The 25,040-nt window shown below is 38.3% G+C and overlaps 1 protein-coding gene across 16 annotated transcripts in view; it reads left to right on the forward strand.

The window, feature by feature from the left end:
- Nucleotides 1-25,040, forward strand: part of SCMH1 (Scm polycomb group protein homolog 1) — a 239,405-nt gene that overhangs the window by 95,288 nt on the left and 119,077 nt on the right. For all 16 annotated transcript variants that reach the window (XR_001829069.1, XR_001829073.2, XM_017541788.1 and 13 more), the window contains 2 exons: nt 21,137-21,225; nt 24,700-24,943. Coding sequence is in view for 14 of the 16 variants with exons in the window: in XM_017541788.1 (XP_017397277.1) it covers nt 21,137-21,225; nt 24,700-24,943 (333 nt within the window). In the remaining 2 variants the exon portion in view is untranslated. The remainder of the gene's footprint in view (nt 1-21,136; nt 21,226-24,699; nt 24,944-25,040) is intronic.

The raw sequence follows: 25,040 nt of genomic DNA on the forward strand, positions 1-25,040 counted from the left end.
AGTTCCCTACCAATAGAACCTTTTGTTTTTTGCTGGTCTGGGAAAATTTAAGACATGTAAAAATGGCCAGGAAATAGCACTCAACATTTATAAAATGTTTCTAAAACTAATGACTAATCAGGGGAAACCTATTGTGTAGCAACTCAAGTTAAACAAGTCTTAGCAGACATGAAAAAAATACCTTGGATCATAGGTTGTAAAAGCCAAGCTAGAAATGCACAGTAGACAAGAAGATGTGAAAATAGAATTGTCCAAACAAAAAGCAAAATTGTCTCAGTTGAAGACTGAATTCCAAGGTGAACAAGACAATAGACTCAACTGAAAATGTAATAAGGAACATTAAGGAGGGAAATAAGAAGCCAAGAGAATAAAAATAAATATTAGAAGAGTTTAAAAAGTATCTCAAAGGAATTTTTAGATATAGAAGATAATCAACAAAAATCCAATATGTGTATGTGTGTATGCATATGTAACTGGAGCCCCTAAAGAAGATAAACAAAACAGTGGAACAGAACTAACACTTAAGGAAACTTTACAAAAATTAAAGCAGACCTGTACCTTTAAGAAAATTTCTTCTAAACTTCTGGCAAAAAAAGCCAAGTCTTTTTACAAGGTGAAGAAAAATCAAGTTTGCAGCTGTTTTTCAGGTATTGAGATTGTACTGAAATAGTTATTGGCATGCAGAACTCAGGGAATAATATAACTCCAAGCCCACTCTGAAAAATAAATTAATTAGAGAAAGCTCTTCATCGAAGCAAGGGATGATCAATCTAAGACAAAAACAAAGCGAAGGACAAGAGTGTGTGTGTGTGTGTGTGTGTGTATGTGTGTGTGTGTGTGTGTGTGTGTGTGTGTGTGTGTGTGTGTGTGGCTGAGTCCAGTGAAGAGAGAAACAACACAGTAATTTGAACATACAAAGTTTAATATAGTTGTTAACTGTAACAAAGGATTGGAGTAATAAGGGATCATTTAGTAAAGGAAAGAAAACTCTAAAGAATATAGGAGTAGCAATCATAAAGAAAAGCCAGTCCCTGAGGTTGAGATAAAGTGCCCAAGGAAAAGTCTCTCCTCCCCCATCCTCAGGGCTGAGGTATAGGGCTATGCTCTCTCAATGATAGAGAAATCATTCTGGTGCTATGTTGGTGGAGCTTCCTAGAAACTCCCTTTATGGTGCTCAGGAAAGCTGTTCATTGATAGGTATCTATCTACAGGAACTCTACTATGCCACTCAAAGTGGGGATAAGGATGCTGCTCCTGCTGGCCACTGGTTATTACTGACTGCTATGCACTGCAGGAAACCAGCACTGGAGAAGACAGGAAGGCTGTAGGAACCTGTCAAGCAAATAAAACTGTAACCAGGAAGCAAACCCATTTGTTTCTGTAATGTTTTCAGATGAGATCCAAGGACATCACTTAAAGCTGATAAACCAAATAATAGAATCATAAGTAAGGAAAGGGGGAATTAAGGTCATTATGAAATGTATCACTAATAAAAGTAACTACTAAAACAAAGATCCGAAACTTTCTAAATGCCAAAAGAACAAAAAGATCAAGAAACAGATTACATAGAGAAATAGATGAGCTAAATATGGAAATCACAGGAAACAAAACAATGTGACAGATTTGAGACCAAATGTATAATTTATATTAATAAATGTAAATTGATTTAGCTCACTTATTAAAAGAAAAATGTTTTCAGATTAGTGCTCAAAGTAAAACCCAACTCTGTGCTGTATACAGGAAACATTTACGAAGTAAAGTGATGCTGGGAGCAATGGCTCACCACTGTAATCCCAGCTCTTTAGGTGGCCAAGGTGGACAGACCACCTGAGGTAAGGAGTTCAAGACCAGCCTGGTGAAACCCCATCTCTACTAAAAATACAAAAATAAACCAGGCATGGTGGCACATGCCTGTAATCCAAGCTACTCAGCAGGCTAAGGCAGGATCATTGCTTGAACCCGGGAGGAGGTTGTAGTGAGCCAAGATCGTGCCACTGCACTCCAGTCTGGGTGAAAGAACTGGACACCATCTCAAAAGTAAATTAATTAAATAAGGTGAATCAGGAAGGCTAAAAATAAAAGGATAATCAAGGGTAAACCAAGGAAATGCAAACATTATAATATCAGCTGATATTAAACAAGATAAAATTCAGATGCATTAAACAAGACAAAGACACTACTTTATAATTCCTTTCTTTTTCTTTTTCTTTTTTTTTTTTTTTTTTTTTTGTTTTTTTTTTTTTTTTTTTTTTTTTTTTTTTTTTTTTTTTATGTCTTTCTCTGCCTCCCTTGTTTGTGCTCCATTGTGCAATCTTGGCTCACCACAACCTCCTCCTCCCAGGTTCAAGTAATTCTCCTGCCTCAGCCTCCCGAGTAGCTGGGATTACAGGCACCTGCTACCATGCCCAGATAATTTTTTGTACTTTTAGTAAAGATGGGATTTCACCATGTTGGTCAGGCTAGCCTCGAACTCCTGACCTCAGGCAAGCCACCGTGCCTGGCCTACTTTATAATTCTTAAAGGTGCAATTCACAATGTAAAGGTCATAGTTATAATATTTTAGTACCAAGCACAACAAAGCATCTGTCTTCATAAAGTGGAATCATGGGAGATGCAAACAGATGCAGACAGACATACTAATGAAGGCTTAACACACCTCTTTCAAGGTAAGACAGGTCAAGAGGACAAAAAGTAAAAGTATAAAAGGCTTTAATAAATAACATAGATCTTGTGTGTGTGTGTATGTATGCATGTCAAACTTTACATCCTTATAAATGATCTGCCTGAAAATTAAAAAATCTATCTCTTAGTTGAAAAGGGGAAATATAAACAAAAATTGAAAAATTCCTAAAACACAGTGATAAACATACATGAGAATTTTGAGATATAATTAAAGCAGTACTTAGAAGAAAATGCATTATCTTAAATATTTGACATCAGTAAAAATGAAAGGATGAAAATTAGGATTTAAATTCCCAATTCAAAGAGCTAGAAAAAGAATTACAAAGCAAGAAGGAAAAAAGATAAAGGAAATTAATGAGGTAGCAACAGAAAAGCAGTTGTTTAAAGTTAATTCAAAGTACTGGTTCTGGCCAGGCATAGTAGTTCATGCCTGTATCTCAGAACTTTGCAAGGCCAAGGCAAGAGGATCACTTCAGTCTAAGAGTTCAAGACCAGCCTGGGTTACATAGCAAGACAAACTGTTTTTTAAACTTAGCCCAGTATGGTGGCATATGCCTGTTGTCCTAGCTTTTAGGAGGCTAAGGCGGAAGGATTGCTTGAGCCCAGGAATTCGAGGTTGCACTCCAGCCTGGGCCACAGGGTGAGATACTGTCTCAAAAAAATTAAAAATACTGTCCTTTGGGGGAAAAATATCTATGAAATAGACAAACCACTGGTTAGCATAATAAAGAAAAAAGGAGAGTAAGCACAAATACAGAAAATAAAAAATGACAAAGGGAAAATATGCAAATAAGTTTAAAAAGTTAGGTTGAAGTGGGAAAATACTGCTTGTCAAAATTAACTTCAGTACCTTTACAGTATTTAAACAGATATAGAAAACATAGCTGGGCATGGTGGCTCACCTGTGATCCCAGCAGTTTTGGAGTCCGAAGCAGGCAGATTGCTTGATCTTGGAAGTTTGAGACCAGCCTAGGCAACATGGCAGAACTCCATCTCTACCAAAGAAAAAAATGACAAAATTAGCTAGGTGTGGTGGCTCATGCCTATAGTCCCAGCTACTTGGGAGGCTGAGGTGGGAGGATCACTTGAGCCTGGGAGGTGGAGAGTGCAGTGAGCTGAGTTCGTATCACTACACTCCAGCCTGGGTGAAAGAGCATGATTCTGTCTCAAAAAAAAAAAAAAAAAAGTTTTCAAGGAACTGTACCTACAGTCAGCACAATGTGCAGATTATTTCACAGGGAAATTACCAAACCTTAAGGAGCAGATAATCTTCGTGCTACTTGACTTGTAGTTCAGCAGTACACAGCAGAACTTTCTGTGATGGTGGAAATATTTTGTATTTGTTCTATATGATCTTCATCAGCCACATACAGCAAGTGAGTGAGCACTTGAAATAGCTACTGTGACTAAGGAACTGAATTGTAAATTTTATTTAATTGTAACTTAAAAGACCTTGTGTTACTCCATTCTCATACTGCTATAAGGACATACCAGAGACTGGGTAATTTATAAAGATGAGGTTTTATTGATTCACAGTTCAGCATGGCTCAGGAGGCCTCAGGAAACTTACAATCATGGTGGAAGGGGAAGTAAACATGTCCTTCTTTACAGGGCAGCAGGAAAGAGAAGAATGAGAGCTGAGGAAAGGGGGAAGCCCCTGATAAAACCATCAGATCTCATGAGAACTTACTTTCACAAGAACAGCATAAAGGAAACTGCCCCCATGATTCACTTACCTCCTACTGGGTCCCTACCGCCACACATGGGGGTTATTGGAACTACAATTCAAGATGAGATTTGGGTGGGGACACAGCCAAAGCCTGTCAGGCCTCATGTGGCTAGTGGCTATTGTACTGAACAGTGTCATTCTAAATCACAGAAAAAGAAAAGCATCTGAATTATTTTTATGAGACACACAGAACTTTGATCCCTAAACCTGATTTATACACATGTACACACACATACAGATATATAATCTCATGTATGAATACTATTATAAATTTCCTAAATATTAGGAATTAGAATTTAACATATTTAAAATAATTCATCAAGACATAATAGTAGGTTGGATTTTGGGAAGAATGAAAATATTTAACTTTAGAAAAATCATTCAGAGCCCTTTTCCCCATCTATGAAACAGGAAAAAAAATAGAAAAATCATTCATAGCTAAGGAATAAAATCATACAAGCTTTGAAAAAATTCAGCACTCTACTAGCAAAAATATAAATAATAAACCAGAAAATGGGTACTATATACTTAACTTGGAAAGAAGTATGTTAAACTCAGTACTAAAGTCAACATTTTACTTAATGGTTTAATATAACTTGATAGAAGATATATGGAAAACAAGCTCCCATTTACAATAGTAAATAAGGGGTGAGGGAAAACTAACAAGTGTGCAAAACTTACATAAGGAAAACTTTAAAACACCTGACCAAAAAGCATGATTAAAAAATAAGTCATAAAATGGACTTTGTCAAAATTAAGAACTTCTGCTCTTGAATAGACCCTGGAAAGAGAATGAAAATACAGCCTACAGACTTGGGGAAAAATATCTGTGAATCATTTAATTAACAGTAATATTCTCCAAATTGATCTATAGATGCAATGCAATCCCTATCAACATCCCAACTGCCTTTTTTGTAGAAATTGACAAATTGGCCGTAAAATTCTTAGAAGGGACCCAGAATAGTCATAGCAATCTTCAAAAGGGAAAACAAAGGTGGAGGACTCACATTTTCTGATTTCAAAACTTACTACAAAACTTTAGTACTCAAGACATTGTGGTTCTGGCATGAACACAGACATATAGATCCTTGAATTAGAATTGAGAGTACAGAAATGAATCCGCCAATTTATGATCAACTGATTTTTCATAAGATAGTCATTGGGATTTTCAACAACTAGTGCAGGAACATCTGGATATCCACATAGACAAAGGTGAAGGTGGACTCTACCTCTATACTATATACAAAAATTAATTTCAAGTGCATCATGGACCTAGATATAAGAGCTAAAACCAGAAAACTCTTTGAAGAAAACATAGAAGGAAATCTTTATGATGTTGTATTACATTATACAACACCAAAAACATAAACAAAAGAAAAAATAGATAACTTAAGCTTCATCAAAATTAAAAATTGTTTGTGTTTCTAAGAACATCATCAAGGAAGTTAAAAGCCACACAGTGGGGGAAAAATAGGCAAATCTGTGTAAGCAGAAAGTAGATTTGTGGTTTATAGCATCCAACTTGAAGGGGGAGTGGGGAGTGGCTGCCAATAGGTATTGGGTCTCTTTGGAGGACTGATGAAAATATTTTAAAATTAGACAAAGTGATGTTTGCACACTTTGTATATTCACAGAATACTAAAAGCCATCGAACTGTATACTTAAGAGTAAATTTTATAGTGTGTGAATTGTATCTCAGTGAAGCTAATTTTTTACATTTACATATCTAATTCAGTTAATGCTAGAAAAATGACACATGCATGCAAAAGAATGAAGCTGGACCTTAACCTTACTCTGTATACAATAATTAACTCAAAATGTATTAGAGGCCTGACTGTGGGGGCTAAATCTATAAACTTCTTAAAAGCCTTATGACATTGGATTTGAATATGATGCTAAAAGCACAGGCAACAAAAGAAAAAAATGGGTAAATTAGACTACATCAAAATTCAAAACTTTTGTGCATTGAAGGACACTATTGACTTAGTGAAAAGGCAGCCCACGGAATTGGAAAAAATCATTTACAAAACATGTATCTGATAAGGGGTTAATATTCAAAAAATACTTTTAAAAACTACAACTATGTTATTCAAGGTTTACGATATTTAAAAAATTAAAAACAAAACTCCTAAACCTCAACGACAAAAAACCCATTTCAGAAATGAGCAAAGGACTTGAATAGATTTTTCTCCAAAAAGATACACGAATGGCCAATAAGCGTATGAAAATATGTCCACAATCACTAATAATTAGGGAACTACAAATCAAAACCACATTGAGATAACACTTCACACTCATTCGGATGGGTATTAGGAAAAAAACAGAAAATAACAAGTGTTGGTGAGGATATAGAGAAGTAAGAACATCCATTTTTGATAGGAATGTAAAATGGGAGTTTCTCAGAAAGTTAAAATACCATGCACCTATAGTACCAACTACCTGGAAGGCTGAGGCAGGAAGATTGCTTGAGCCCAGGAGTTCAAGGCCAGCCTGGGCAACATAGTGAGACCCCACCACTTTTCTTAAAAGGTGAAAGTAGAATTACATGATTTAGCAGTTCCATTTATGGGTATATACTTGGAATGAAAGCAGGGACTTGGGCAGACATTTGAATACCCATGTTTAGCAGCATTAGTCACAATAGCCAAAAGGTAGAAGCCACCCAAGTGTCCATTGATGGAAGAACCGATAAAGAAAATGTCACATATACAGAAAGAGACGGGGGGCTGGGGAAGAGAGAGAGATGCAATGGGAATATTATTCAGCCTTAAAGAGGAAGGAAATTCTAACACATGCTACAATATAGGTGAATCTTGGAAACATGCTAAGTGAAATAAGCCAGTTATAAAAGCACAAATATTGTATGATTTCACTTAGATGAAATATCTAGAGAAGTCAAATGTATTGAGACAGGAAGTACAATGGTAGTTGCCAGCATCTGGGGCAGGAAGAAATGGGGAGGTTAATAATAGGTACAGTTTCAGTTGGGGAAAATGAAAATGTTCTGGAGATGGATGGTGGTGATAGTTGCCCAATAATGCGAATGGACTTAATGTCACAGAACTGTACAGTTTAAAATGATTAAAACTGTAAATTTTATATATATTTTACCACCATAAAAAATTACCAGGCATGCAAACAAGCAAGAGAAAAGCTAACCAATTACAGTTAGAATCCAGAAATCACAGATTGTAGAATTAGTAGACAAGGACATTAAAGCAGTTGTTTATACTGTATATGTTCATGAAGATAGAGGAAATTTTGAGCATCAGGAGTAGAGAAATGTGGGATTTAGATTTAGAAGAACCAAATTGAACTGTAGTGGTGGAAGATACAATATAATATCTCAAGTGAAGAATAAACTGAATGGACCCACAACATATTACTGCTGGAATTGCTGCAGGAGGAAGATCAGCAAACTTAAAAACAGCAGTGTCAACTATCCAAATGCAACACAGAGAAAGAGCTGAAAAAGAAATAAAGCATCAGTGAGTCATGGAACAACTTCAAGCAGCCTATAACAAGTGTAACTGGAATCCTGAAGGAGGGATAGGGTGCACAATAAGAAGTTATTTGAAAAATAATGCCTGAAAAATTTTTGATTACTATAAAAACTATAACTTTACAAATCAGAGAAGCTCAATGAATCCCAAGCAGGAGAAATATCAAACAAACCACAATTATCAAATTGCTGAAAACCCATGGTAAAGAGAAAAATCTTAAGAGCGGCCACAGAAAAACAAGCACATCATATACAGAAGAACAAAAAATGCCAGCAACTTCTGGTCAGTAATGGTGCAAGCCAGAATATAGTGGAGCAACATTTTTAAGTTCTAAAAGGAAAAGAAATTGTTAAGCTAGAATTCTATACCAAACAAAAATGTTTTTCAAAAATAAAAATGAAACAAAGACATTTGCAGTCATACAAAAGCTTAGAGAATTAATTACAAGCATATCAGTACTGCAAGAAATGTTAAGTGAAATCTTTCAAGCAGGAGGAAAATGATAACATGGAAAAAATGGATCTCTGCAAAGCAATGAAGAAAATTTGTAGGTAAATATAATAAAATTTTAGGTACATATAGTAATTCAGAAATAGCTAGGAACTCCTGAAAGAGAAGAGCAGTGTGCAGAGAGTATTCCCATTGGCTATTAAGACACACTTTAAAGGCTCTATAATTAGAATTATATGGAACTGGCACATGAATAGACGGGCTGAGCAGTGTAAAATAATAGCAAATCCAGAGATGGATCTGACTGTATATGAAAATCTGCTATATGTTAAAGGTAATATCATAGTCTCCTGGGCTGTCAATGCAGTACCACAGACTGCATGGTTTCAACAACAGAATTTATTTTCTCATAGTTCTAGAGGCTGGAAAGTCCAAGGTCAAGATTCTGGCAGGGCTTGGTTTCTACTGAGAGCCCCCTTCTTGCTCGCAGACAGCCACCTTATGGCTGCCTTCTCACTGTGTTCTCACAGGAGAAGGAGGAAGGAGGGAGAGAAGTGGAGGGAGAGGGAGAGAGCTCTTCCTCTTATAAGGCCATGGTGCTATCAAATTAGGGCTGTACCCCATGACTTCACTTAACCTTCATCATCTAACAGCCCTGTCTCCAGGTACAGTTATACTGGGGATTAGGACTTCAACATACTAATTTGGGGGATGGAGATTCAATCCATAGTAGTTGGCATATTAAATAGGGGTAAAATCAACTTTTTCACAAATGACATTGGAATAAATTGATATAGCCATTTGGAAAAGATACAATTGAATCCATATATCATAGTATATGTCAGAATAAACTGCAGATGAATTAGAGGTCAAAATGTAAAACAAAATGACTATATAAGTATGAGGAAAACACCGATTCCTTTATAAACTTGGGGTAGAGAAAGCCTTTTTAAATATGACCCAAAATCTAGATAAGTGGATAAATTAGACTTTGTAAAATGTTTTTAGGGAAAAATACTCAAAGCTAAAAGACAGATGATAAATGGGAGAAAATATTTGCAACATAAAGCACAGATAAATCTTCCTAATTCATAAAGAACACTCATAAATAGAAATTTTTAAAGAGGCCAGGGACAGTGGCTCACACATGTAATCCCAGTACTTTGGGAGGCCAAGGTGGGCAGATCACAAGGTCAAGAGATCGAGCCCATCCTGGCCAACATGGCAAAATCCCGTCTCTACTAAAAATACAAAAAATCAGCTGGGCATGGTGGCGCGTGCCTGTAATCCCAGCTACTCAGTAGGCTGAGGCAGCAGAATTGCTTGAACCCAGGAGGCGGAGGTTGCAGTTAGCCGAGATGGCGCCATTGCACTCTAGCCTAGGTAACGAGCAAAACTCCATCTCACAGAAAAAAAATAAAAAAGAAGTCTCAAAGAATAATAGGAACATACCAAAAGAACATAGGAACAGCTGGAAGGGGCCCTAACTACCCAAAACTGCAACAATATAAGTATCAAAAAGTATAATAAAAATAAAAGAATGATGTTAATGGCATCCATGGATCCATGTGATACACAGTGAAAAATATTTAGGCTGGGCATGATGGCTCACACCTGTAATCCCAGCACTTGGGGAGGCTGAGGCAGGAGGATCCCTTGACCCTGGGAGTTTGGACCAGCCTGGACAACATGGCAAGACCACATCTCTAATGAAAAACATTAAAAATGAGCTGGACATGGTGTCACACACCTGTGGTCCCAGCTACTTGGGGGGCTGAGGTGAGACTATCCCTTGAGTCCAGGGGGTCAAAGCTGCAGTGTGGCATGGGTGACAGAGAGAGAGAGAGACAGAGAAAGTAAGTTAGTTCGAGGGAAGAAACCTCCTCTACAGAATGCCAGCTAATAAATATAGAAGGAATGAGGCCAGGCACAGTGGCTCACACCTTTAATCCCAGCACTTTGGGAACCCGAGACGGGTGGATTGCATGAGCCCAGCCTGGGCAAATAATGAAACTCTGTCCCTACAAAAAAAAAATAAATATATATATGTGTATATATATATATAAATTAGCTGGTCTGCTCAGAGGGATCGCTTCAGCACAGAAGTTCAAGGCTGCTGTGAGCCATGATTGCACCACTGCACACCAGCCTGGGTAACAGAGCAAGACCCTGTCTCAAAAATAAACAAGCTCTTTAGCATGAATGTAATTATGAGGAAACAATCAGAAAAAGTCCAAACTATGGGACATTCTGTAAAACATAACCCAGACTCTTCAAAAATGTCAATGTAATACAAAGCAAACAAAAGGCAACAGGACTACTCTACATTAATTCCACATTAAAGGAGACTGAAGAAACGTGACAACTAAATTTAATGTGTGATTCTTGATTGGATCCTGTATTTAAAAAAAAAACAGTTTTAAAGAACATTTTGGGGACATAAGGATATTTTTAATTAAATTTTCTGAGTGGGATAATATTGCAATTTTGTAGGGGAATGTCTTTGTTCAAATATACTGTTTTATTTAGGAGTGAAGTGTCATGATGTCTCCAACTTTCATAGTTCGTGGAGGGAAGTAATACATGTAGATGAAAAGATATGTGGGAAAATGTTAATAGTTGTTAAATCTAGCTGAAGGGTACATAGTTGTTGATTATTTTCTATAGGTTTACAACTTTTCAAAATAAAGTTTTAAAAATAAAATTATACATATAATTGTACATACGTGTGTGTGTTCTTGTTCTCTGGTCCTTCTCTGGACTTCTCCCTAGAGTTGCTGAATCAGAAGTTCTAGGTAATGGGGCTTGGGATTCTGCATGGCAAAATGACTCTCCCAAGATTCTGACACAACTGGTGTGTATTTGGAAAGCATTGCTCTAGAAGAGCATCCTTTTCCATTACAATATTGTATGGTGTATATATGTACGTATGTGTGTTCTAGTCTCACATACGTACATATATACACCATACAAGATTGTAATGGAAAAGGATGCTCTTCTAGAGCAATTACTCTAGCAGTAATTGCTCAATAAGGGCTATTACTCCCTTGCAGAGGAGTCTTCCAAGGATAGAAGGTGTAGTAGGGTAGAATGATTCTCCTCAGTTAAAGTTACGTCAAAGCTGCCACTCTTCTCAGAGCTCCGTTATTACTGACTGATTCTTCTACTTAATTCTGTGATTGTTTCTTCTAAAGAGGGCTATCTAGAGCATAGGTCTCAAACTTGGCTACCTGTTGAAATCACCTTGGGAACTCTTAAAATTTTCAGTGTCTAGGCCTTCAGTTAAATAAGAATTTCTGGGAGTGGATCTGATGTAGTCTTTAAAGTTCCCCTGGGGGATTGCAGCATCCAAGTTTGAGAGTCATTGAGCTAGAGTAGAAGCTAGCCTGTAATGAGGTCCCTAGTCAAATGATGCAGGATCTCGGTGTAAAACTGCTTACCCAGCAAATTTAGTCACATGCTCTAGTATATACAGTGACTTGAAAGGAATCCTTCATATGTTTCTGTCACTGATCAATTCCTGGTGTGAATGCTGTTCTGTTACCTGCCACCAGAGGGCATGGACTATTAATAGATTATAGTCCTGCTGCTCCGTATGTATATATGTATGTATGTATGTATGTATGTATGTATTGAGGTAGAGTCTTGCTCTGTCACTCAGTCTAGAATGCAGTGGCACAATCATAGCTCACTGCAGCCTCAACCACTCCAGGCTACAGCACTCATCCTGCGTGAGCCTCCCACGTAGCTGGGACTACAAGCACATGACACCATACCTGGCTAATTTTTCTATTTTTTGTAGAAATGAGGTCTCACTATGTTGCCCAGGCTGGTCTTAAAATTCTGGGTTCAAGTGATTCTCCTGCCTCAGCCTCCCAAAGTGCTGGGATTACAGGTGAACGCCACTGTGTCCAGACTGCTGCTGCACACTTAAATCCAGTTTCATCAGTTAGCTAGTTTAAATAGCTGGACCCTAGCTTATCCAGTGGTCCCGTAGTCTTGGGAACACCTAGAAGCACTTTAGAACTGGTTCTTTATGGTTTTAAAAAATAAATCATTAGTAAACACAGAAGACTTGCAAACTGTGTTTGGAATTAAAAGAGATCTGACTTTGTAATATTAGCCACTCACTACCTTAGTTGTGTGGCTACTGGTAAATTGCTTTACCTTGACTTTTAACCTTGAGTTTCAGACCGGGCACGGTGGTTCATACCTGTAATCCCAGCACTTGGCAGATCACGAGGTTAAGAGATTGAGACCATCCTGGCCAACATGGTGAAACCCTGTCCCCCAGCTCTACTAAAAATACAAAAATTAGCTGGGTGTGGTGGCGCATGCCTGTAATCCCAGCTACTCGGGAGGCTGAGGTGGAAGAATCCCTTGAACCCTGAAGTCAGAGGTCATAGTGAGCTGAGATCGTGCCACTGCATTCTAACCTGGTGACAGAGTGAGACTCTCTCAAAAAAAANAAAAAAAAAAAAAAAAAAAAAAAAAAAAAAACGCACTTGAATTTCAGTGGCCTCACCTGAAAGATCATTAATAAATTCTGCCACATGTGGTTTTTGTGGATTAAGTGGAATAACATAATAAAGTATCCATCAGTTCCTGGCACCCATTTAATAAGTAGAGGGTTTTTTCCTTAATTCAATAAAACTCTCAAGGATCTTGTATTCTAGTTGGAGAAAACATATATCTTTCTGAAAAAGAAAATTCAGATGGTAATAAGGGCTAGAAATAAGAAGGAAGCAGGATAGATTTAGGAGACTATTTTAGGTAGAGTAGGCAAGGAACACCTTTCTGAGAAAGTGATGTCTCAGCAAAGAACTAACTGTAAAGAGTTGATTAAAAGATATTTGAGGCAGAGGGAAACAGCTTGGTGTATTTGAGAATAGACCAATGAATGAGGGTACAAGGGAGTGATAAGAGATGAGTAATGAGGAGTAAGCAAGGTCCAGATCATATAAGTCTTGTAAACATGAATAATAAAGAGTTTAGATCTATTTTGGGTCGTGAAATATAAACATAAGGTAACGTGACCAGATTTATATTTTTTTAAAATATTCTTCTGGGTGCAAAAGTAGAGGCCTGGGGTCCAGTTAGAAGGCTGTTGCAGTTGTCTTGGCAAGGTCTGACTCTGAGTTAGATTAGGGTAATATAGCAGTGGAGATGGTGAAATGTGGGTTGATCTAGGACACATTAAGTGGGAAAGCCATCAAGACTTGCTGACTAATTGGCTTTGGTGGGTGATAGAAAGGGAGGAATCAAGGATAACTTTTAGTCTTTTTGGTCCGAGCACCTGGATTTAATAAGGGGTGCCACCTATTAAAATGAGATGGGATAGTTTGGAGGGAATAGTAGAATCAAGGGTACTGTCTTAGACTTAATCATTTTGTGATTTCTTAGACATCCAAGTAGAGTTATAGAATAAGGTAGTTGGATATATGAACATGAAACCCAGAACAGAGGTTTGGGCTAGATATATTAATTGGCACTCATCATTTGATGGGAAGAAGGTAGGGACTGAGAGAAGAGACAACCAATGACTGAGCACTGAGGTACTTCACATTTAGAGGTTAGGATTTCCTCTTACCTAGCTGTCCTTTTTCTTATAGACACCCTAGGTCACTGCCTACTTTGAGAAGAGTCTCAAATTGTTTTTATCTTCTTTATTTTCTTTCTTTCACAAGTTGATGACTCCAGCTCTTACCTAGAGACAGTGTGGTAGGACTGAGTGATAAAATATTTGAAGACATTAATGTGATTATTAGTTTTGAAAGTTCTGGAGACGGAGTAGTTGGGTTCAAATCCTGGCTCTACTATTTACTAATTTACTAACTTTGGATAGTTTACTTGATTTCTCCAAGTCTCAGTTTTTTCATCTATAGTTACAAAATATTAGCCAATATTTATCTAACCTCTGCCTATATGCAGACAGTGTTTTAAGTCCTTTGCATGTATTAGCCTATTTAATCCTTAGAACAACCCATTGATTCTTATCCTATGCTGTTGTTGAGGAAACTGAAGCTAGAGAGAGGTTTTGTAATTTTCCAAAAGTTCTATACCTGGTAAGCGGAAAAGCCGGATTTAAATTCAAGCAGCCTGGCACCAGAGACAGAGCTACTCTTCTAGTATCTGATTCAGAATAGCAGTAGTGATCCACTGAAATTGCTTAGCCCAAGGAGCCTGGCTCATGGTATGTGTACAATAAATGTTAACTTTTGGAGGCAACATAATGTAATAAATGAGAACCAAATAACAAGTCCTAGGGTTCTAGCCTGACACTATAAGATTGGCTTGTGAAACCATGAACAAATTTCTTAGCCTTTCTGGATTTCGGTTTTGTCATCTGCAGGATCTTTGTACTTCGTGGACTCTGAGGTCCTTTCAGTGTTAAAACTATCTACTATCTATGATTACCCAAGAATATTGAGGTAAATTGTGGATATACTTGAATTTGAAGGGATAGAATCCCACATCACCTAGCGGGCTGAGGAATAAGATACCCTAGCAATTTATTGGGTTCATAATGTTTCTGCTTTGCTCCTGTACTCTTTTTTTTTTTTAACTATACTTTAGGTTCTGGGGTACATGTGCAGAACATGCAGGATTGTTGCATGGGTACACACATGGCAATGTGGTTTGCTGCCTCCATCCCCCTGTCACCTACATCTGGTATTTCTCCCCATGTTATCCTTCCCCGACCTCTCCCTCCCCTGCTGTCCCTACCTTGCCCCCCTCAACAGACCCCAGTGTGTGATGCTTCCCTCCCTGTGTCCATGTGTTCTCATTGTTCAACACCCGCCTATGAGTGAGAACATGCGGTATTTGATTTTCTGTTCTTGTGTCAGTTTGCTGAGAATGATGGTTTCCAGATTCATCCAAGTTGCTACAAAGGACATGAACTCATCTTTTTTATGGCTGCATAGTATTCCATGGTATATATGTGCCTCATTTTCTTGTCCAGTCTATCATCGATGGGCATTTGGGTTGGTTCCAGGTCTTTGCTATCGTAAACAGTGCTGCAATGAACATTCGTGTGCATGTGTCCTTATAGTAGAACAATTTGGCTCTCTTGTTAGTCTGTTCTGCTAGGTTTTGAGTTTTTTTGATCTTGCTCCTCTAGCTCTTTCAATTTTGATGATAGGGTATCAATTTTAGATTTTTCCTCGCCTCTCTGGTGGGCTTTTATTGCTATAAATTTTTCTCTAGACACTGCTTTAAATATGTCCCAGAGATTCTGGTATGTTGTGTCTTCGTTCTTGTTGGTTCAAAGAACATCATTATTTCTGCCTTCATTTCATTGTTTACCCAGTCGACATTCAGGAGCCAGTTATTCAGTTTCCATGAAGTTGTGTGGTTCTGAGTAAGTTTCTTAATTCTGAGTTCTAATTTGACTGCACTGTGGTCTGAGAGACTGTTAAGATTTCCATTTTTTGCATTTGCTAAGGAGTGATTTGCTTCCAATTATGTGGTCAATCTTAGAGTAGGTGCCATGCAGTGCTGAGAAGAATGTATATTCTGTGGATTTGGGGTGGAGATTTCTGTAGATGTCTATTAGGTCCACTTGGTTCAGATTTGAGTTCAAGTCCTAGATATCCTTGTTAATTTTCTATCTCCTTGATCTGTCTAATATTGACAGTGGAGTGTTAAAAGTCTCCCACTATTATTGTGTGGGAGTCTAAGTCTCTTTGTAGGTTGTTAAGAACTTGCGTTTTATACCTGGGTGCTGTCGTATTCGGTGTGTATATATTTAGGATCGTTAGTTGTTCTTGATGCATTGATCCTTTACCATTATGTAATGCCTTTCTTTGTCTCTTTTGATCTTTGTTGGTTTAGAGTCCATTTTATCAGAGACTAGGATTGCAACTCCTGCTTTTTTTGTTGTTGTTGTTCTCCATTTGCTTGATAAATCTTCCTCCATCCCTTTATTTTTAGCCTATGTGTGTCCTTGCACATGAGATGGGTTTCCTGAATACAGCACACTGATGGGTTTTGACTTTTTATCCAGTTTGCTAGTCTGTGTCTTTTGATTGGGGCATTTAGTCCATTTACATTTAAGGCTAATGTTGTTATGTGTGAATTTGATCCTGCCATTTTGATGCTAGTTGGATATTTTGCCCATTAGCCGATGCATTTTCTTCATTGTGTCTATGGTCTTTACCATTTGGTACATTTTTGGAGTGGCTGGTACTGGTTGTTCCTTTCCATATCTAGTGCTTCTTTCAGGAGCTCTTGTAAGGCAGGCCTGGTGGTGACGAAATCTCTCGGCAATTGCTTTCCCATAAAGGATTTTCTTTCTCCTTCGTTTATGAAGCTTAGTTTGGCTGGATATGAGATTCTAGGTTGAAAGTTCTTTTCTTTGAGGATGTTGAATATTGGCCCCCACTGTCTTCTGGCTTGTAGGGTTTCTGCAGAGAGATCTGCTGTGAGTCTGATGGGCTTCCCTTTGTGGGTAACCTGACCTTTCTCTCTTGCTGCCCTTAGCATTTTTTCCTTTATTTCAACCCTGGTGAATCTGACAATTATGTGCCTTGGGGTTGCTCTTCTTGAGGAATATCTTTGTAGTGTTCTCTGTATTTCCTGGACTTGAATGTTGGCCTGCCTTGCTAGTTGGGGAAGTTCTCCTGGATAATATCCTGAAGAGTGTTTTCCAAGGTGGATTCATTCTCTCCATCACATTCAGGTACACCTATCAAACATAGATTAGGTCTTTCACATAATCCCGTATTTCTTGGAGGCTTTGTTCTTTTCTTTTCACTCTTTTTTCTCTATTCTTGCCTTGTTTTATTTCATTGAGTTGATCTTCAATCTCTGATACCCTTTCTGCTGCTTGGTTGATTCAGCTATCGAAACTTGTCCATGCTTCGTGACGTTCTCGTGCTGTGTTTTTCAGCTTCATCAATTTATTTATATTCTTCTCTAAGCTGTTTATTCTAGTTAACATCTCATCTAACCTTTTTACAAGGTTCGTAGTTTCTTTGCATTGGGTTAGCACATGTTCTTTCAGCTCTGAGAAGTTTGTTATTACTCACCTTTTGAAGCCTGTATCTGTCATTTCATCAGATTCATTCTCCATCCATCTTTGATCCCTAGCTGTTGAGGAGTTGTGATCCCTTGGAGGAGGAGAGACGTTCTGGTTTTTGGTGTTTTCATTCTTTTTGTGTTTCTTCCCATTTTAGTGGTTTTATCTACCTGTGGTCTTTGTAGTTGGTGACTTTCAGATGGGGTCTCTGAGTGGATGTCCTTTTTGTTGATGTTGAAGCTATTTCTTTCTGCTTCTTAGTTTTCCTTCTAACAGTCAGGACCCTCTGCTGCAGGACCACTGGAGGTCTGTGCCAGACCCTGCTCATCTGGGGATCACCCGCGGGGGCTGCAGAACAGCAAGCGTTGCTGCCGGTTTCTTCCTCTGCTGTCCTCATCCCACCAGATGTGGGCCTGAGCTCCCCTTTATGAGGTGTCTCTTTGGGTATATGGGGGTCGAGGAGTTGCATGAGAAGACAGACTGTCCCTTATAGGAGCTCAAGTGCTGTGCTGGGAGGGAGCTCTGTTGTTCTGTGCAGAGCTACTGGGCAGGTACCTTTAAGTCTGCTGCAGCTGAGCTCATAACCGCCTGTTTTCCCAGGTGCTCTGTCCTAGGAAGGTCGGCTTTATTTATAAGTTCCTGTCGTGCTGCTGCCTTTTATCATAGATGTCCTGCCCCGCTCGGAGTAGTCTAGTCATGGTCTGCCAGAAGAGGTGTTGCTATGCTGCACAGGCTATGCCCAGCTGCTGTGTGAACTGCCTTGGTAGTGGTGGACTGCCTCAGTAGTGGGGAATGCCCTTCCCCCGACTGAGCTGGACCATCCTGCGTCCAGCTGCACTTGCTGCAAAACTCTCAATCCAGAGTGTTTCAGATTGCTTGTTTTTGTGGGGGTGGTACCCGCCTAGCCAGATTGCCTGGCTTCCTGTCACAGCTCGCTCCCTTTCAGTTGAATGGGTGGCTCTGTCTCCCGGGTGGCTCTGTCTCCCAGGCATTCCAGGCACCAGTCAAAACGGCTGTGCAGACTTGTTTGAGTTTCTGTGCGCTGACCAGGCACCAACTGGACTGAAACCCCTGCACTGAAAACTCGTGGTGTTTTTCAGCCTAGGAATCTGCTGGTCTGTGGGCAGTGAAAATTTGTTTGGAAATGCAGTAAGCACTCACCTTCTGCGCTGTTCTCGATGGGTACTGCACTGTGGAGCTGTTCTTATTCAGCCATCTTGGATCCTCTTTCTCCTATACTCTTGAAGAATCCTGATGGTAGCGAAACATAGTAAAGAACCATGAAGTTTGGTATCTAACCACCATGTATTGAAATCTGTCTCCACCATTTACTACCATGACCCTAGACAAGCCAGTTCTCTGATTTTTCATTTTTTGTCTGTAGAGTAGGTATAATAATAGTGCCTACTTCATGTTACTATTTCAAATATTGAGTAATAAATGGCATATAAAATGTTTAGTACACAGTAAGCATTCAATATATATTAACTATTATGATAATATTCTAATGATTCCTAGCTGAGAGGATTTTTTTAGCTCCTTAAGCTCCAGATGAGATGGAAACCCCTAAGTAACCCCTACCTAAAAAATGGAATTGGGAATTACATGGCTAGGCACTCTAGTCATTGATAACTAAAGGCATGAAACCCGAATTTTCTAATTGTGCAGGCCTCCATATACCAAGGTGTACAGACCACCTCTCTAAAACAGTAGTGCCTTGCTTTTCCTTGTCTATAGGTGTACCAAACCATTCATTGCAAAGCTGCTCTGGGTTTGGCTTGCTTCAGACCTTCCCTGACCTAAGGAGAGTTGTTTTCCCACATATACAACACGTCTGAATTTCTGGAGAGATTTAATTTTTATTAAACCACAGTCAAAACAAGAGTAGCAGTTTAAAAACCCAGCTCAAACCAGGTTGGGGAGGGAAAAAAGGAGGAGGCAGGAATTATTAACTCATACAACCAAGAAGTCCAAGGCTTTATCTGGTGTTGAGTGTCTGAATGCAGGGTTTTAAACAGTATTATATCATTTCATTCCATGCCATACCTTGGCTTTATTCTCAGGACTGTTCTCCATGTAGCAGTGCCCAAACTGCAAACACCTTTATGGGCATGTAATCAGAGAAAGAAACATTTTCTTCTCTAGCATCAATCTCATGTCAGAAAACAATTGGCCTAACTTGGGACATAGACACATATACACTCTTGGTCTAGGGGAATTTGAGGCTTTTAAATGGCATTGTATTTTAAGCCATGGGCAGGTAGGAGAGGACCACATGGCTGACGTCCCCACCAAATCATGTGGAGTTAGGGTGTTTTTTTTCCCCCTAAAGGGAAAAAAAGTTGGGCAAGCAAAAAGGAAGTGATGGCAGATTTAGATTTAGTAATAATAATGTCCACATTGCTGTCACCTTTGTTGATATGGATGGGCTGTCCCAAGAAATCTCTTTACCTTGGGAAGGCTGGCTTAGCCTAGCCAGCTTTGGGACTAAAAGTTTAAATAGTATGGAGTGGTAACTCTTTTTTGCTTGTATTTTCTTGTTGTCACCTCCTCCCCCTAAATTTAATTATAGTTATTAATTGATACTTGATTTGAAAAGCTGATTCTTCCTTTTTCATTTTACCCATATATTGCCAGTTTTAAAGTGTGAGCTCGGGGGTCAGATTGCTGAATTTTAATCCTGTCTTTTCGTTTGCTCACTTTGAAATCCTAAGCAATTTATTTAACTTTAAATGAATTGTACCTGTTTCCTCATCTATAAAATGAAGATAATATCTACCTCTTTGGGCTGTCTTGAGGATTAGTCAATAGAAAGTGATTGGCATAGTGAACAGTAAAATGCTCAATAATATCAGATACTGCTGCTGCTGCTATTTCCACCTTTGCAGCTTGGGCGCAGCTTATCTATTCTTTTGTCTGGAGTAGCAAGGCTGAGGTAGTTTGGGAAATACTCAGAAAGCATTAGGTTTTGTTATCTCAGGATGCAGAGTTGAAGCAAATCAAAAGAAGCACTTGGGGCTCTAATTGGAAGACCTAACTCTAATAATGATCTTATTTTTATAATTCATTAAGTGGTACATTCTTATTGACATTTATGATGGATGATAATGGACAATTAACCTCTCTAGGCTTCTTTTTACTCTTTTGCAAAAAGAAGATTTTTGGGATAGGACAGTTCTCTCCAAGGTCATTCCTGGGTCGTTAGTTGTTTAAGTAAACAATGAATATCAAAAAGTATTTTGTACTTGGTGTGTGTATGTGTGCGAGGCAGAAAGTGATAAAGAAATAGTTAGTTTATATTAAGATGAACCAAAATGATTTACTTATGTATTGGGTTTATTAGTTGGTGGGTTTGGTTTCTTCTTAAGGGATTATTAGATCCCCTTTCATACTCTACTGTCCAGATCATCTCTAAGTATTTGTTAATCCTGTCACATCTTTTTTGGATTTTTCAAGGAAAGTATTCTAGGCATTATGTTATGTGTTCTGAAATATTTGTCTCAGGAAACTTGGTTTGGAGACTGTCCCACTATTTACCTTGGACAATGTTAAATTTCCTCTTATGTGCCTTATTTTCTTCATCAGTCTAATGAGGCATTTCTTCTTTTTAACCCTTAAGTCCTTTCTTAACAGTCTGTGATTCTGTAACTATCACAGCATAGGAGTAACTGGATTCCAAAAGCAGAAGTTGATATCGCTATTTACTTTTTAAACATGTTTTTAATCTCTTGCCCAATATGCTTGCTGCAGGATTTCGGCTGAATGCATCTTCTTGGCCCATGTTTCTTTTGAAGACGCTAAATGGAGCAGAGATGGCTCCCATCAGGATTTTCCACAAGGTATGCTATCCCTCAGATCACCCACTCCAAGCCGCTTAAGGTCAAATATTGAGCCTTTGATGTCTACGTTATACTTAAGCACCAAAGATGTCTTCTGAGAAATTAGTTCAGTAAGATTTTTTAGTAGTTTATGAAGCAGCAATTATCCCCAGAGGAATATATTAGACTGTAGGTCCCATATATTAGATTATATGGTTCCAGCTGCCAATAATCTCTGCCTACAATGTATTTGGGACTTTATATATACTACCTCATTTAATACCCATAGCTAATTTTATGAACTAAGAATTACTATTTTCATTTAATAGTTAAGGAAACAAATACTTTCGAATTAGGAACTTGCCCAAGATCACATGGCTAACAAGTGGCAGAACAGGGACCCAAAACCTGTATTTGTTCTTGTTTCTCAAGAAGTGAGGCAGTCAGTCTACTGTCAGTTGAATTTTCTAATGGGGTAAGAGTTACTGTAAAGGGTATTGAATTAGGTTTGCCTTTGCTGCTAGTTAAGTCTCAATGCTAAGAGCATCCTGCTTCTGCATTACCTAGCACCTATGTAACTCAGGAGTAGTTCTTGTATTCTTTGGGACTAGAAATAAAGATGAGTTTTAGACTTTGTTATGCCAACTGTGCAGTTAAAATTTTAAAGGGATCTGCCAAAAAAACTCCAAGTAGAAGGTTTAACTTCTGGATCAGTGGACGAGGAAAGTGGAAGAAAACTCAGTTGATTGAAAAGGAGAAAAAAGAACTTTGGAAATTCAAGTTAAATAGAAACATAGACAATAAGATAGTTGTAATAATTCAGATACATCAATTATCATAAGAAATGAGCTTAAGCTCATTATAATCATACATAGATCAGATTTTAAAAAATCTAGCTATATGCTGTTTATAAGAGACACTAAACATAATGACAAAAATGTTGAAAGTAAAAGAATATCTACAGAGGCTGGGGATGATGGAAAACAAATTTTAAAATTAAAAAAAAAAGAAAACAAAAGAATACAAAATATGTGCCAGATGAACTTTTATCAAAATAAAGCTGGTATAAACTATACGGAAATCACACAAGACTTTGATACTAAAAGTCAAAATGATGGTAAAAGCATTGAGTTCAGGAATTTGAGAGCAGCCTGGGCCACATGTAGCAAGACCCTGTCTCTAGAAAAAAAAATTTTTTTTCTTGAGACAGATTTTTGCTCTTGTCAACCTCCACCTCCTGGGTTCAGGCAATTCTCCTGCCTCAGCCTCCTGAGTAGCTGGGATTACAGGCACGCGCCACCATGCCCAGCTAGTTTTTTGTATTTTTAGTAGAGACAGCGTTTCACCATGTTGACCAGGATGGTCTCGATCTCTTGACCCTCGTGATCCACCCGCCTCGGCCTCCCAAAGTGCTGGGATTACAGGCGTGAGCCACTGCACCCGGCCTAGAAAAATTTTAAAAATTAGCTGAGAGTGGTGGCACATGCCTGTAGTCGTAGCTACTTGGAAGGCTGAGGTGGAAGAATCGCTTAAGCCCAGGAGGTTGAGGCTGCAGTGAGCTGTGTTTGCACCATTGCACTCCAGCCTGGGTGACCAAGACCCTGTTTCTAAAAATAAATAAATAAAAGACATTAAAGAGGTCACTATCTGATGATAAAATAGAGTTCACCAAGAAGATAAAACAGTCATAAATGTACATGCTCCTAGAAAACATAATCTCAAAGTAAAGTAGAGCAAAATTTGACAAAATTACATGGTAAAACTGGAAAATCAACACATCACTAGGGAATATTTTAACGGTTGATAAATCAAGCACAAAGAATTAGTATGTCAATCAGCATAAGCTAATCAGTATCGAATAAGTTGGCCAGTTTTTAAAAATCACTTTATTCGTATTTAACAGCAACAGTTAAATATGAATGATTTGAAAATGAACTTTTTAAATGCCACTTATGATAGCAGTGGAATTGTAATTTGCCTAGAAAAAAATGTTAGTAAAAAAGCATGAGATATTTATGGAGGAAATTGTAAAATATATGTTAGAGAAATCTACATTAAAGAAATCTTGGCTAGGCACAGTGGTGGCTCATGCCTGTAATCCTAGCACTTTGGGAGGCCAAGGCATGCAAATCACTTCAGTTCAGGAGTTCGAGACTAGCCTGGGCAACATGGTGAAACCTCATCTCTACAAAAAATCCAAAAATTATCTGGGCATGGTGCCATGTGCCTGTAATCCTAGCTACTTGGGAGGCTGAGGTAGAAGGATTGCTTGACTCTGGGAGGCAGAGGTTGCAGTGAGCCAAGATCATACCACTGCACTTTAACCTGGGCGACAGAGCCAGACCCTTTCTCCAAGAAAGAAGGAAAAAGAGAGAGATATATATATTATGGATGGGAAGGCTTGATAATAAATAACAAAGGCTATTTCCACCCAAATTCATCTATAAATTCATTGCAATTCCAGTCAAAATTCTAATAGGGTTTGTATATGGAACTTGAAAAACTGATTGAAATTTACATGAAAGATGGGGAATGAATAGCCAAAACAATATTGAAGAATGACAATGTAGGGGGACTTTTCTATCAGATATCCATTTAATAAGACTACATTATTGGTACAGGATCAGACAGTAAGATTAAGGGAACAAAATATAATGTACAACACAGTTTTGAAACTTGATCTATGTAGGCACATTACAAATTAGCACCCAGGAACTCTCCACACTTCTGGTGGAAAAGAAAGTATACAATGTTACAACCACTTTGGAGGACAAATTAACAATATTTCATAAAGGAGAAGATGGATATATCTCCCCTATAACCCCGGAATTCTACACCTAGATGTATAACCTAAAGAAACCTTCCCACATGTATACAAAGAAGTGCAAGAATGGTGGCTAAAATTCTTTTGAAATAGTAAACAATTGGAAAGAACTTTAAGTGTCCAAAGGAGAATTAATAAAATTTTATATATACATGCAATGAAATACTACAAGGAATTAAAATGAACCAGAGCTAAATCTGTCAACATGGCAAATTTCGAAAGCATAATGCTGAATGAAAAAGCACAACAATATATACAATGATATATACAGTATAATACCATTTATATAAAATTTAAAAGCAGACAAATGAGTATGTATATGTATATAAGCAGACAAATGGGTATGTGTATATAAAACATGCATGGGTAGCTGTTACCTCCATGGTAGGTAGAAGGGGAATGGAATATGGGAAGGGCACAAAGGAAGATTCAACTTTATCTGCAACTTTTTATTTCCTTTATTAAAAATCTGAAGCAAAGTTGTCAAAATGTTAGGATTAATAAAGCAATATTTTGGTATACTCTGAAATTAATTTAATAGAAAGACTGTATCTCCATTATAAATCTTATATAGCAGTCACTTTTTAATCATCCAAATTAGATAGTAGTCTATTGCAATACATGGCCTCTCTTTGTGTGTCTAGGTCTGTCTATTTCTGTTTCTCATCTAGGAGCCACCATCGCCTTCCCACAACTTCTTCAAAATGGGAATGAAGCTAGAAGCTGTGGACAGGAAGAACCCCCATTTCATTTGCCCAGCCACTATTGGGGAGGTTCGGGGCTCAGAGGTGCTTGTCACTTTTGATGGGTGGCGAGGGGCCTTTGACTACTGGTGCCGCTTCGACTCCCGGGACATCTTCCCTGTGGGTTGGTGTTCCTTGACTGGAGACAACCTGCAGCCTCCTGGCACCAAAGGTAAAAGCCTATCTACAAACAGGTTCTTGAAATCAGGACCCCGATGAGATGATAAGGAAGAATACCCCAGGTCTGTTGTGATCATGTCTTCACCAGT

The sequence above is a fragment of the Cebus imitator genome, unplaced genomic scaffold, assembly GCF_001604975.1.
Source record: "Cebus imitator isolate Cc_AM_T3 unplaced genomic scaffold, Cebus_imitator-1.0 Scaffold136, whole genome shotgun sequence".
Classification (NCBI taxonomy): Eukaryota; Metazoa; Chordata; class Mammalia; order Primates; family Cebidae; genus Cebus; species Cebus imitator.